Source organism: Aptenodytes patagonicus, chromosome 5 (assembly GCF_965638725.1).
Source record: "Aptenodytes patagonicus chromosome 5, bAptPat1.pri.cur, whole genome shotgun sequence".
Taxonomy (NCBI): Eukaryota; Metazoa; Chordata; class Aves; order Sphenisciformes; family Spheniscidae; genus Aptenodytes; species Aptenodytes patagonicus.
In genome coordinates, this window is record NC_134953.1 from 42,395,359 (window position 1) to 42,410,694 (window position 15,336).

The 15,336-nt window shown below is 39.5% G+C and overlaps 1 protein-coding gene across 1 annotated transcript in view; it reads left to right on the plus strand.

The window, feature by feature from the left end:
- Window positions 1-13,681, plus strand: part of PTEN (phosphatase and tensin homolog) — a 49,533-nt gene extending 35,852 nt beyond the window's left edge. The window contains exons 7-9 of the mRNA XM_076339512.1: window positions 593-759; window positions 8,876-9,100; window positions 10,118-13,681. Coding sequence (XP_076195627.1) covers window positions 593-759; window positions 8,876-9,100; window positions 10,118-10,303 — 578 coding nt within the window. The 3' untranslated portion in view covers window positions 10,304-13,681. The remainder of the gene's footprint in view (window positions 1-592; window positions 760-8,875; window positions 9,101-10,117) is intronic.
- The last annotated feature ends 1,655 nt before the right edge of the window (window positions 13,682-15,336 follow it).

The following is a 15,336-nucleotide window of genomic DNA, read 5'->3' on the forward strand; positions in this document are numbered from 1 at the left end:
AGGCTGCACCAAAAAACCCTCATAACTTCAGCTGTTACCCCTGCAGATTTAATTTAGAAAGTTACGCCGTGACTGGCACTTTTTTGGTGATGGTGACTTACAGGACAGACTTACGGTCTGTGTATTAACATTAAATTTTGTCCTTGTTTTTGTTTGTATAACAGTTCTGTTTGTGTAAGAGTAGAAGTCAGTTTGTGCTGACATGACCACGCACTCTGCATTTCGAAGAAGAGATGAGAAAGAATAAAACCCCTCAGTTATGTCCATGTAATATAGAGATGAGAGGCAATATGTAAGGAAAAGTCAAGAAGTTGTCACTTCATATAGTCATTTCTTATTCTATTAAAAAGAAACAGCAACTTTCTAGGAACGCTATGGTTGCCTGAGAGTATTGCTACAAAGGACAGCAGTCTGTTAGGTTGTTTCCAGTAACATCTAGCAAAGTTTGATGGCCTGCGGTGCTTAACTCTTAATAGATATTTATTTAACTTTCAAAATATCATAGCTCATGATTGTGATTCTGATACTAATATTGTGCTTTTTGACACTTTAAGGCATTTCTTACGAAGTGACCCTCTGTTTTGCCATGCAGATCCTCAGTTTGTGGTGTACCAGCTAAAGGTAAAGATATTCACCTCCCCTTCAGGACCCTCAAGACGTGAAGACAAGTATATGTACTTTGAATTCCCTCAGCCTTTGCCGGTATGCGGTGATATCAAAGTGGAATTTTTCCACAAACAGAACAAGATGTTGAAAAAGGTTGGTTTTCTCGCTTTTCTGGAAAATGTTGTTGAGCCAATCCTGATGCAGGGCTGAGATGTTGGTTATTCTTCAGTGATGTGTAATCACAGTATTTAATTCTGTGATGTTTAGTTTTCCCAAGGAGAGAATCTACCACAAAATGAAAGCTGGAGATTTTGAGAGTTGGTGAGATTAAGTACAAAGGTTGGATAAAAATTATACTGGGTATGTATTGCAGTTGTTTGGGTAGTAGTGAGTAATCTAATTGAGGAAGAAACATTCTCATTCTAAAAATAGACTTGCATACTGAGCAAGTTAACTCCAGCTGTTTTCTTCACTAATTTTCCTAAGGTTTAAGCAGGCACAGAAGATCCTGTCTGTGTGCTGTTGGCTGATTTCTACCCATCTGTCAAATTTGGTTGAATTTCCGAGATAATTGAGTTCCTGTGCACTTTGTAAAAGTATCTCTGCAATCTATTCAGCCATCTCTCGGTTCCCAGCTGCAGTGCCTGGATGCTAGATGTTTAGAGAATTCACTCAGAACTGAGAATTTTATCAGTGTCTCAGTTGTGGAAAAAATTAACCTAGACTTATTTTGACACCGAAGTCAGCGAGTTCTTAAAGATGAGTGAGTCATTATTGGGTTTCATTAATTCTGGTGCTTGTGGAGCTAGTTTGCATCTACCAAAGTGAAAGGTGAGGATGAGACCATGTTAATTAAAGGCTACCTTTGTATTTACTACTTAAAGTTCTTTATGAATAGTTGTTCCCTATTTAATGGATGTTATAAAACTTAAGAGCATTCATTGAGCGAATCCTGTGTACAGGCAAAGCATGAAAATAAGAAAATAGTAGAGTAGATTGGGAGACAAACATAAGTGATAACATATATAACAGTCTTATAACAGTGCACGCAGGTTGTACCTACTAGATGTGTGTGTAAATACACATGCACACTATTTTGTGGGCTTGTTCATCACAACTGATGTTCAGTTACAAGGTATTGTTAACTTGTTTAATGGTGTAATTTCACTAGCTGGAAATGTTGTGTTCTGTTGTTTGCTATGCGCTGATGTCTGCAAAAGTTTTTAAACAGTTTCTTAATGGGAGTATTTTCTTCTTCTGCCTGTTTAATAAGATGTTTTAGTTGGTCAATGCGGCTATATGCAATACAGAGAACTGTAAAACAAAGCATTTTAAAAGTAGAAATTGTACTTTAAGTCAACATTAAAATTATTGATATTTAAAACTGCAATGCACAGGAGCCAGTTTTGAGAATGGACTTGTAAAGGAGCACCCAGAATAAGTAGTGTGGGCTAGATGTGAGGGATGCAGGGAGGAGATGAAACAAAACCCAAACATCTGAGGCAAGGTCCTGTTTTATCCTGTCTCTGTCCTATCTTAACTGTGAATTTGTAATTTCTTTACCATCTTCAGTAACACGTGGATTATGAACGGACTTTGTAGGAAGCACTGTGCTGCACTGCCCCTCCCCGAGTAAGCCCCCAAAATATCAGTGCGCAGCTCATGCTGGATCTTGGCTCTGTAGCACTAGGAACCAACTCCTGTATTTGTTTTACCTCTATAGAGAGTACTGAGATCCAGTGACAGCATAAACTAGAGCTCCTTGTTATCACGTACAATTTCTGTTGTATAAATTTGTTCTTCAAGAGTGTGTAAAATTGTCTGCAGAAACACAGCAAGTGTGTTACTATGCTGTAGTTTCATTTCAGAGTGTCATATCAGCCATGGTTTCATTTCTTAAGAATCTCTTTGTAGTTTCTGAGTAGCTGGTTGATTTTTTTTTTTTCTTTTTGTCTATTCTTATCAGTACCCTAACTATTCAGGTTCTGTGGATTACAGATAGTGCAGAGGTGCTTCTTTTCTCAGTGTTTTTGGACTGCTAGGGCCAAGAAATGCTGAGATGGTGAAAGCTCTTTCCGCATCTGCAAGCTTTTCTGAGAGATAGAAACTGTCCCTTCGCTAGACAGAAGTCTTTTGTAAAGAAACCACCTTGATAATCTGCCTCAAAGATCTGTTGAATCTAGAGTCTAATTGCTGTCAACCTTATGTAAGCATGGAGGCCAAAAGAAAGTAGGTATGTGGTGTTACACAGTTCTGGTAATACCACCTCTGTTAGCTCTGCTGTAAATGCAGACACAAATTGAGGGCATCTGGGACTGGGTCTGTGGATCCTCTCGGATGTAAGCATGTTAGTCTGTTTTATGAAACCACTGCTGAGGTCTTCACATTGAGAATTAGTGAAATATTCCATCTCTGACGCGTGCTTTGGCACTAGAGGAGATCCTTCCACTTGGTCCTTTTGACAACTTGTTGCATAAAGTGACTAAGATGGGAATAGGGCAAAGGTGAATATTTGTGGCAGAAAACCTACCTTGGCACAAATTTGAATACATTTCTCTGTACAGGTGTTTCACATCTGTGCCTGTTCCTTTTTTAGATAAACTGACTACACAGTTTTTACTCAAAAACCCGAAAGAGAGGGTCTTCCACTGTGGAGACTTTCACATTTTGGAGAAGATCACCTCTATGCAGTGATCACCTAATTAATGAGGAGCAACATAATGAGGAGTAACAGGATCTTATCTTTCAGAGATTCTGATTTATTCACATGTGTTTATGAGAGCTGGAATTACAGGTCTGTTGCCCATCACTGGTTCTTGCTCTTCCAGGGTTTTCTGTTAGCAGATTTATAGGTAGCTGCTAAACAAGTTTTCTTGCACACACTTAAAGGCATCACATATCTACCAGTCTGCATTTTAACTTTCCATAAGAAACCTAATCAAAAAACTAATAAAGTGTAATTCTTGTTCCATTCTGGGCCTCAGGCTGAAGAATGGCTATGTCTTATGTCTGGAGATAAAGGAAACCTCTGTGTCTTCCTGCTGGGTCTGGTTTGGAGTTTGATAACCATTGATCTCAGCTGAAGCACTCCAGATTTGCTCACCTGTACTTGCTTTCAAATTTCTTAGTCCTCTGAAGAACAGTAGCATTATCTGGAGAGCTCTCTAGTATGGAGGATCCTCGTTGACTTTGGTCAAGCTCTTCTTGGATAAAACAAAACAAACTTGAATGACCAAGTGACTTAAGTACCTAGTGTGGCAGTGTCAACGTGAAATTTAAAGCAGCCAAGTGTCCTGTTCCTTTAATGGCAAAACTTAATTTAAGCAAATTCAGTGGCTAGCGAGAGCTGACCTCAGCCAAAGGATTATTGGTGCTGGTGAGAAGATTTTCCAAGTAGTCACCCTCTTACCAAAAAGTTAGCCTGTTTCAGCTCTTCTATAATCTGTGCCACTTGGCATCTGTTAGTAAGTCCACAACTTTTTGTCTTTTCTTGTCTAACGAAGTTGTTTACTTTATTCTTGGACCATTTCTTCAGTATGATGTAGCTACTTCCTTTCAAAAATGAAATGCATGCTCATATGAGAACAAAATGGCTTGAGGCTTGGGTACAGTTGTTATGTATGAATTTCTGATGGATGGAAGTTAGTAATTTGGGTGGGTTTTTTGAGCATGTTTTTTTGTTTCTCTGACTTGTAGCTTGGCTATTCTTCCATCTCAGACTGCTGCTGTAGCCTCTCTAGGTTTGCTTCCATGTATCTGTGGGAAGCCTTTTTCTGCCAGTTATTGATGTTGACATGATAATCTTAAAAGTATTTCAGAGTATCCTTATATCACTTGGTTCAATGAGGGTCTGTTTAAAAATAATACAGAAGATCTCATAATCTTCCTGCCTGCAGAGCCTGGGGGTAAAGGAGACCTTTTTCAGGAGTCCTCCCAGTATAGATGAGAGGGAAACATTGATGTGGGGGTTTTCTGTAAGAGTCACTGCTGTTTTATACCCAGACTCTAGCGTAGGCAGGGCTGACAGCATTATTTGAGCTGTTGGGTGTGCCATTTCATCTCTTGGGTCTGTATAGATAAGAAGTTCTGCTACACGGTTCAAGAGGACTTTGAGTGATTGCTGTTTAGCAAACACTGAAGAATGAACTCTCAAAATGTCAGAAGACTTTAACTGTAGATCTGAAAATGGTGTAAGAAGTTCCATCAGTCATGACTGTGGGAAGGCTCTGAGGCCAGTATGGAACAGGTTGAAACATGATCTCCATCTTCTGATTGCTGCATAGCATCTCCAAAACACTTAGCTGGTGCTGCAAAGTGATTATAAGTGCCTGTATATCTCTCTACAAAATTAAACTCTCAGGAGGATATGGGAGCTCCTAGCTGGTGGCTTAAATGATCTTGTATTTGAATCTCGGTCTGCAGTTAGAGGCAGATATTGGCTCTAGAGTGAGGTATATTTTTCTGTCAGTCTGAGAACTGGAAAAACTGCACAAGGTAGGGCTAAGTATTGTATTGCAAAATAGTGTGATTAAATCAGCTTCTGTCTCAAGTGTCTGATACTGCACTGTAGATTTTATGATACAGATTTGGTTATGGGAAGAAATATATCTGCAATTTTTTTTTAAGGCAGATGCCTGTGATGTAACTGGATGTAAAGCAAAACACATTCAGAAAAAGCCTTTAGCTAATATTTGTTTTCAGAAGCCTATTCATTAAATTGTGTTCCTGTGAGCACTTGATCTGGTATTCTGATTTGCTATATAAAGCCCAAGTTCAGTTCATGCCTTGATTTTTGAAATTCCTATCCTTGGCCCATATTACATCAACTTTCTTTGTTGTCTCCCATGGAGCCTGATGCTTTAGCTGAGGCTGGCTGAATCCTCACTTTGAATAATGAGTTTTGTTTTTCAGTGGAAGCACTGACACAGTTATCAGCCCTAAGAGATAATTCTAAAAAACATGACCAAGTCTTCCCTCAATTTGAGTGGCTGTGCCATGTTCCAGTACCCGTGAACTTAAGCTAATTAAGTTAGTGTAGTGGGAAAGGAAGGAAAATAACTTGATGCTTTAAAAAGCTGGAGGGAGATAAAAGGATAAATGACCAGCTCAGCCAAGTTGTATTGTTTAGTTTGAGTCCCCAAAGACCTCTGCAAACTTATCCCAAGGAAAACAGATTAAAAGATGGCTAGTGAGAAGTTTGTTGTCTGTCTTGTCTTCTCCAGACTTTATCAGTAAAGCTGAGTCCCCACAATTGCTTGTTCAGGCAGGCCTTTAAGTGCCGAGTAAATCCTTCCTGGTTCTGCTCCACCTGCTGAAGTTTAAGGTGAGGCATGACAAGACCATGCCTTCTGCTTCTCCTGGCATTGGTTTACATCCAGTGGCCTTGTTTGCTTTGGCACCGCTTTCCTCCAAAGCTGCTTCAGCACTATTGGTATAAGCCATTTTCCATCCATCTGCCGCAGTGTGTTCGTCAGGTTTGTCCTCTCCTCTGCTGACCTCACTGGAGGTTATCATGGGTGGCACTGAGGACCAGCACCAAAGTGCATTGCTGGTTCTGCATTGTGGTCCTGAGGAAGGATGAAACACAGTAGTACCATCACCCCAGCTACAAGAGGTGGGATCTCCCTTAACTGTAGTCGTGGTGTGGAAATGCGCTTTATTCTCTAAATCCTCACTGGAAGGATGGCCTCTTCCCCAGTGGTGAGACTGCAGGTGGTATATCCACCTGCGTACAGAGCTGTTGGGTTCTGGAAACATCAGCTCAGGCTTGCGTTTTCCCACTGTTTATTGCACATGGCACCTGGACTCCAAATCCCTCCTGTTCTGTAGCTGGAAAGCTGATGCCACTGGTTGTTTCTGTTTTGACCTGAACTGGGCTTTTGGTTTGAGCAGGAGTAGCCATCTCATCTCCTTGGAGGACTACGTATCTTTTGAGGGACTCATCATCTGGGCATAGGAGGAGCCTGGACCCAGGTTACCCTGAAGACATCTTTGTGGGGATTTTGCCTACTGCCACTTTCTTCATGAGACATCAGCAGGCAGGCTGATAACTCGTTGGAGCATTACAGAATAATAAACCTTCTTGCCCAGGATGTTCATCATCTACTTCCAGATCCTGGGGTGGGCATTTTTAAGACTTTCTGAGGTAGTGTTAGTGAAGAAGAAAAGGGTGCTAAGTGTATGAGCAGTTTGGGCCTGGCAAGAACCTACCAACTGCTGCCTTGCATGGATGGGCTCCAACAAGGCTTCTTCATAGATGTGATGGCTTGAAGGGACTTGGTGGCAGTGGCAAACATCTGTTAGTCTCCCAAGACAACTGTAATTACAGCATGTTAATTTGGTAGATTAACTTGATTCCCAAAGGTACTGGAGTGGTATGCATTGAAGTGGATAACTTCTTAACTACCAGAAGTGTTTCTGACTGAATTATTTAACTTTTGTCTTTGCCATTGCACTTTCCTTACAGGTTGGGGGTCTCTTAGGTGCTTACAGAAATGCACACAAGCTGGAAGTGTTTTTGTATGCTTTACCTAAAATACTGAAAATGGGTCTCCAGACCTTTGGTAGAGAAGGCAGATAGAAGTTGTTCCATCAGACACTTCTGAATTCCCAGTATTTGTGTGCTTACATGTTTCTATTAGTTTGTGAGGAAGAAGAATATAAGTTAAGCAGTAGTCCACTCTTCCCTGCCCCCTTCTCGTTGGCCCAGGAAAATGTTGGATATTTTGCTGGGCCCAAATTGCTTTCAGCAGGGAGGCATGCTCGTATGATACACACTAGAACCACGCCTGTTCCACCTCTGATTTCCCCCGCTGCTTACCAGCAGAGGTGAATAGCTAGGAAGATGGGGCATGACCTGGATTTTCCAATAAGAAATTGGAATTAGATCTCTCTGGTAAACCAAAATATGTAAATTAGCTCAGAAGGAGTCGGTTTGTGTTCTGGTCCTGTATAATATCAAGGAATGTTAGATTCTGGTATGTGCTAAGCTTTGTCACACCTGCAGCTTTAACAGAAATGCAGAAATACTGACTATTGTGGGAAGACTGGCCATTTGCATTTTGGATCTTTTGCCTGAAAACTCAAATCAGAGTAAAATAGAAGGTTTCATTTTTAAAGAGGAAGTAAATGTAGCTCAGTTTCAGATGGTGAAGTGCTTAATGTGCTAGTCAGGACCGACCTGCTAATGGTAGTTGATCTTGGAAACATCAACTCTTGACTGACAGAAGTATGGCAAGTGATGGAGAACTAAAACAAGAGCATTCAGTGCATTCTACGGAGCTATTTAGCTGAGAGCTTAAAGGTTAAGTTCCTGGGCAATCTCATCTTCAGAGATTGTCTAGCCAAGAGCAAAACATTGCTGCTTGTTCAGTAACACATATGGAGATAGACACAAGGACCCTTGATGAGCATGTAATATACTTGCTGATATCAGCTAGTTCTCCAGTGACTTTTTAAAATCACTGGTACATTTATATTTTGCCTCTTTGTACAGCTATACTTGTTGTAGTGTTACCTAACTTGTACCTTTCCAGCTGTTGATGGTCATCTGTCAAGTTCTGCTTAAGTTGAATATACTTAAACTGTCAATGCCTCATCTTCTCATTAAAAACTTCCTGTTGAGTAGAAGGACAGCAGACACTTTCAGAGTCTGACTTTCTCTTAGTACTGGTCAGCAAACATCTGACTGGTAGAAACCATCTCCGTAAAGAACTAATGAATCCACTATGATAGGAGTCCTGTATTTGTAGGGTGTTTTTGCTCAATTACAGCTATTTCTGTATAAAAATAAAGAAAAGTGTTCTGTTATGCGGGAAGCTATGGGGAAGGAAGTTCTCTATGGCTAAATATTACTCACCTAAGTTGGTTCGCGCAGGTTGTCTGTTGGGTTTGGCTACTGCTTGGCAAGGTATGAGCAAAAAAAAAATCTCTTTATGCCTTGTGATTACATGTTTAACACTTGTTTAATTTACTGTCATCTGCTTTTTTTTATAGGTATGATAGATTGTTTTAAAACCAACTTTTGATAAGGAGTGACTTCTGAAAGCTTAATTGGTTAAAATTGAGTTTGATTAATGCAGAGTTTTGCGTATTGTCTGTAAGAATTGGTGAAAATGTTTTTGCATGCAGTGTAACCAATGATGTACTGTTGTCCAAACAAGTTTTGTCTGACATTACCAATTTGTTTTTGACCAGCTGATGATATTAGTCTAATGTGCCACCAGTGAATACTAAAGCAAACTTGTTCTTTGTGTTCTTCCTCCCCCAGGACAAAATGTTTCACTTTTGGGTAAATACATTCTTCATAGGACTGGATGAAAATTCAGACAAAGTAGAAAATGGAAGTCTAGTTGCAGATCAGGAACTTGATGGTATTTTCAGTACAGAGCGCTCAGATAATGATAAGGAATATTTAATCCTTACATTAACAAAAAACGATTTAGACAAAGCAAATAAAGACAAAGCCAACAGATATTTCTCTCCAAACTTCAAGGTCAGTATATATTATGTGTAAACAAAGCTGAAGAGCTGCATGATGTTGTCTGATTTGTCTGTCTTGCCTTACAGAGGAACCATTTGAAACTGCTGTCTATGTAGAAATTGAATTCATGTATTAGTATTGCCACCACTTAGCAAAGCTTCTAGCTTTGTAAATTTACCTGCTTTTTGGGAAGTCGATAGATGCTGAGAGACTGGGAGTAAAGGCTTCAGGTTGTTTCAGGAATTTATCAAAGCCATTAGAGACGAGTAATAGGAGACCCAGAGATCCAGGTAGCATCTTTCCTGTACCAGCTGCATTGCCGTGAGCTCTGAGCTTTACACAGTAATTCCTGACTTGATTTGCAGAGGTGCCTGCTTCACGGGAATACCTTAACCTGTGAATTTAACTTTGAGGAATACAAGCCTTTGCCAGCACTGTTTTTAAAAATGAAAAAGGCATTTTTAAAAATTTTAGCGTTTTCTAACTTGCTCATAAAATATCAGTTAGACCCCAGCAGTGCTCGTTTGAAGGTAATGGTCATAGTTGCTTGTTGGAATGTTGCTTGGATCAGACTTCTAACACCCCCCCCCTCACACACACACACACACACACCCCCCACCAGTTACAGAGTGTTTTGTTCATTCCTGTGCACTTTTACTACAATCTCTTTTTGTGCTTGCAGAGATCTAGAAGGTAGGATGGTCAAAAAGCTTAGTGTGGCATGGCCCGCTGCAGTGGTATGTCCTGCTGCTATAACTCAAGAGTGCTAGTGGTTGGTGCAGATATGCAGAACTCCTTCATCTGGGCTTGAAAAACCTGCTGCTTTGCCAGTTTTATTTTGTTGGGTGTGGTAGTGAGAGGTTGGCTAACCTCAGAAGAGATCTTTATTTCCTTCTTTCCAGAGTAGAGAGAGCAGCACATGTGTGATTCAGTGTAGCGAAAGGAGCCGTGCTGTTAAAAATTGCATTGTTACCTGTGCTCGGTTAAAGTCCAGGTTCCCTTTTTAAATGTTGTTTTTTCCTTTCCCAGGTGAAGCTATTTTTCACAAAAACAGTAGAAGAGCCATCAAATCCAGAGGCTAGCAGTTCAACTTCTGTAACACCAGATGTTAGTGACAATGAACCTGATCATTATAGATACTCTGACACCACTGACTCTGATCCAGAGAATGAACCTTTTGATGAAGATCAGCATACGCAGATTACAAAAGTCTGAATATTTTTTTTATCGGAGATAAAAAAAAAAAACACACAAAAAACCCCCAACCATGAAGAGTGACAAACTTGAATAAACTGAAAAAAGGACCTTTTTAAATGGCAAATGGACATAGTGTCAGATTGCCAATTATAGGAACAATTCTTTCCTGACCAATCTTGTTTTGCCCTATAAATCTACAGGGTTTGACACTTGTCCAGTTGGAAAAAAAAAAAAAGGTTACGTAGCTCTGATATGTATATACCTTTTTGTGTCAAAAGGACATTAAAACTTCAATTAGGAACTATAAACATGGCACTTTCCCATTTTATTCCAGTTTTATAAAAGTGGAGACAGACCTAATGTGTATACGTAGGAATTTTTCCTTTTGTGTTCTGTCACCAAAAGAAGTTTCGAAAATATACAGGTTCACATCCTGCCCCTTTTTTTGCACTTGTGTGGCAACAGAAAAGTCTGCAGTTGGCTAAGAGATGTTTCTAGAAGGTTTTACTACATTCTAATGCATGTATTTTGGATGGGGGATGGAAAGTAATGCTCAGAAAGGAATATAGTCTGCTGGAGCTTGGCGTGTGTACCATATCCGGCTATTTACATGCACCTTTCTTTAGCATGCTACCGTAATTCATCCTGGACAATTGAAGAGTCGCCGCTGTCACTGCTTGTTGTTTGTGCATTTTATTTTTTTAAGTGTAATGGTGCTAGAAAAGGCAGCTAGAGGGAGTGATTCTGTATAGGGGTACAGGCACGAACCTTCGCAACATCCTAAAGACCCACAAATGAAGGGAGAAAAATTATTGGGGTCACAGAAAGGAAACACAGCAACAATGACTTAACCATACAAATGTGGAGGCTATCAACTAAAATATGGGCTTGAAAAAAATTGTTACAAAATTTGACAATGATTTATTAGTTGTTTTTTTTCTGAATTGTAATGGCTGCTCCATCTCCTGTGTAATCAAGGCCAGTGCTAAAAGTCAGATGCTATTAGTGCATACATCAGTCAACATCTTACACTTATATTATTAGTTTTTCAATCATATTACTGCTGTGAATACTTCATGTGCTGCCTTGCAAGCTTTTTTCTCATTAATATAAAATTTTTTTGTAATGGTGCACAGGAAACTTCAATTGGAGATTCTCCAGGTTAGTGTTTGTTTTGAAGATTTAGGATGCATTTATTCAATCAAACCTCTGTCAGCTGTTCCACCCCTTTGACCTTACACATTCTATTACAATGAGTTTTGCAGTTTTGCACACTTTTTTTAAAAAATGTCATTAACTGTTAGGGAATTTTACTTGAATACTCAGTACCTACAATGTTTTAAAAACAGGCATTACACACGATAGAGGAAACCAGTGTTGCAGTAAATTCTCAACACTGTGTGTATATCAAGATGTGTACTTTTAAAAAGCAGAGCTTATCCCAAATACATTGTTTGCTATTAAAAAAAAAAAAATCACCCAACAAATTAGATTTCTAAACTGGCAGTGTTGTATTATTTGTTCGTAGGGATATACACAGGAGTAGGGCTTGAGATTCACTTTTGGTATATAATTGATGTGCCCAGACTGCAGATGACTTAAGAGTACAACTACTGTTGCATACAAATGTGAAGTAGCTGACAAAATTGTTCTCTCTAAAGTGCGCCATGAATAGCTGTCCCCAAATTGACACTTTTTTTAGGATGTAAACTCCCCCACCACCACCACCCTTTAATTAACTTATTGGTGCTGACATTGAAGTTCATTAGCTGTGTTCTCACCTAGATAACAACTGTGTATGGAATCTGTAAGGGCCCTGTACAACAGCATTAATGGTAAGAATTTGAATGAGACAAGGCAGGACTTCCAGTAGTTACTATTGACAAACGAAGGTATAAAGTGCTTTTTTTTTTTTTTCTTCAGTGTCTGTTGGTCAATTTTGCTCATCAGATTCATGATTCTAACTTCTAACAAAGCTGATAAGTATTTTCTGACTTATAGGTTTAATTAGACTTTAATAGCTTAATGGATCAAGATTACTAGTTCCAGTGCTCATTATTCCCACTGTTATTGACGAGCAGGAGTTGGTTACCTTGGGACGTGATGTTTAACTCTTACCCTTTGAATCATGTTTCACCTTGTCTGTTTCTTTGACAGTTGAAAGTTGTGTTGGCTAATAAACAAAAATGTTCATGCTTTAAAAGTATTCGGATATTGACACTGCTGCGTGTCCCACTTTGGATAATAAAAATTGGATTGGTGCGGTTCCAGTATGTAACGCTGAGGGCCGGATTGGAAATCATGATGTGATGGGCTTTTGCACTGTTATTTTTCCTTTGGAATGTGAAGGTTGGAATGAGGGTTTTGATTTTTTTTTTAATGTTTCGATGTCTTTGAGAAGCCTTGCTTACATTTTATGGTGTAGTCATTGGAAATGGAAAATGGCATTATATATATATATATATTATATATATAAATATATATTATACATACTCTCCTATACTTTATTTCAGTTACCACCCCCATAGAAGTTGACAAGAATTACTATGACTGAAAGGTTTTTGAGTCCTTATTAAAACTTTATTTATGACAGTATTCGTAATTAGCTTGAACTGCATTCTGTAGGTAATCTTTCCTTGAGTTTCTGGACTGTATGCTTAAACCTTTTTGGATGTGCAACAGCTTACATGTCTGAAACTACCTGAAGGCATCACTTTGGTAAGAGCTTACTGTTAGGCCCTGAAGCATCCCGTAGTCATTGGTAGCCCCACTCAAAATATTTGCCACAGCTATTAAAGGGCAATTGTATAAATAGCATCCGGATTCGTTTTGTGGCACACATTGTAAACTGAAGTGGAGTTTACATGCAGCATCAAATGTTTCAGCTTTCCAAAAAAAAAAAAAAAGATGCTAGTGTGCAAGTTCCATGTTTAGTCATAGCAAATGTGTGCAATATGTTAACGATGCCTGTGGTTGCCACAAAGTGCCTCGTTTACCTTTTAAATACTGTTAGAAAGTGTCATGCATGCAGATGGATGGGGTGGAACTGTGCACTAAAAGGGGCTCCAACTGCAGTGTTTGGCAGAGCTGCCTTTCTCTGCCGGTTCAAATTTTCAGTCTGTTTTCATATAGCATATATATATAGATACTAAAAAAAAAAAAAAATCAGTCTGTTAAGCAGCCTTACTCTGATTCAGCCTCTTCAAATACTATTGTGCTGTGCAACAGTGGCTCTGTGTGTAATGCTATGCACTGAGAATACACAAAAACCAAGTATGACATGTACAGGATAATGCCTCATACAAATCAGATGTCCGTTTGTTATTGTGTTTAACAACCCTTTATCTCTTAGTGTTAAAACTCCACTTAAAACTGATTAAAGTCTCATTCTTGTCACTGTGTGGGTGTTTTATTGAAGTATTTTGAGTATGGAAATGGTCAGCTAAAATGTTTTGCTTGTAAGCCATGAAATTTTGAGCATTATTGTTAGAGCAAAGGATGCTCCTTGTGCATCAAGGGATTTTAAGGGAACTGCAGCTTAAAACCCTTTTATGTTCAGAAGCTTTAAACGAGTGTAGACATTGGAAGTGCAGATTGTGTGCAGGGAGATCAAACCCTTTAATGTGATGCTGTCATGGTGAGATGGAGGACCGCTTTCCTGGGGAACTAAACTATTTTTAGTCTCCAAGTAAGAGAACTCTTTCCAAAATGCACATTACCTTACTTTTAATGTCGACCGGTACATCTCCAGCAAAATGAGATGCAAGTCAAACCCGAGAAGTCTTTTCCTAAAGTAGCTTTAAATTGGCAATGAGATTCATTTTTTCCCCAGTGGAAAAAGCATGCTCAACACGTATATCGAGTACGTAGTTCGGAGTTTCTTATATTCTTGTTGCTCATCCATTTTCAAACTAGGCTTTAAACTGGCACTTTACTTAAAACATATGTGGTGTTCTCCTTTTGTGTTAGGGTTACTCTCTGAGCCTCTAGGAAAGAGACCAATAGCTCAGTGGATAGCCTCTGTGTTTCTAATGATGGCGAGGAACCAGGGTGCTGTTCTGCACCCTGTGAGTCCCAGGGATGCTGAATTTGGTTACTTCAGGTAACTCTCGTTATTCCTCCTTCCTTCCTGCTGGTGTTAATGTCAGCCCCATATCACATCTGGCTGAGCATATCCAAAAAATGTGTGTATCAAGTAGAGTTTTGATGGTGCGGCCTGTTCTGCTCTTTGGTGGTAAGAGAAGTGGAAAGTATTGTGGTGCTTTATGGGGGTGGAGTGTTTGCCAGCTGTCTGGCACTTTCAGGTGAATGACACAGTTAAGGGCTTTACACCATTTTAATAAAACAGCAGGTGGTACTACCTAATCTGTTAATACATGTTCCTTTTTTTGGGTAAGCCTGTTTTTTCATCTAGAAAATGAAAGTAGAGTGGGAAGGTGTAGAAAGGAAGGACGGGAAGCTTTAGGGAAAGTAGTTTGGACAGTGTTCAATATGTTGAGTGGCTTCTATAAATACATAGATCTATGTATATGAAGGGATTCTAGCCTGAAGACAGGTGAAAAGTGCTGTTGCAATGTGGATGGAGTATTGTATTTGACTTACACTCTTGTCCTGTTGACTAAAAGTCCCGTGCTCCAGTCCGTAGCAGCTAAAAGCTGCTTCTATAAAAAAATTTTCATTTTTTCCATTTATGGCTATGTGTATGAGTGCTCTGGTGACTAATGTGATGATTGCACTTCCCAGGATGGTGCTGGGTGCCTGTATGGGGGATGCTCCTGTGTGCTACGTCCCTGCACCTGTGGTTTCTGTGTCCTCCTCTGACCACTTCTCCTGCTGAAAGCTTCAGCACAGGTGCCCTGGTGAGCTTTTGCTACCTCTGGTGTCAGCAGCAAACTTCGTTTATGCGGATCTCTTTTTAGACAGCCGTGGAGTGATTGTTAATAATTAATTGCATCTTTTTTATAACTCTGGCTGCAGTTTTAAATTATGGTCTTTTAAGAAGGAATTATGTTGGTAGCAGACTCTTAAAACACTTTTTTTTGCAGTTGGTT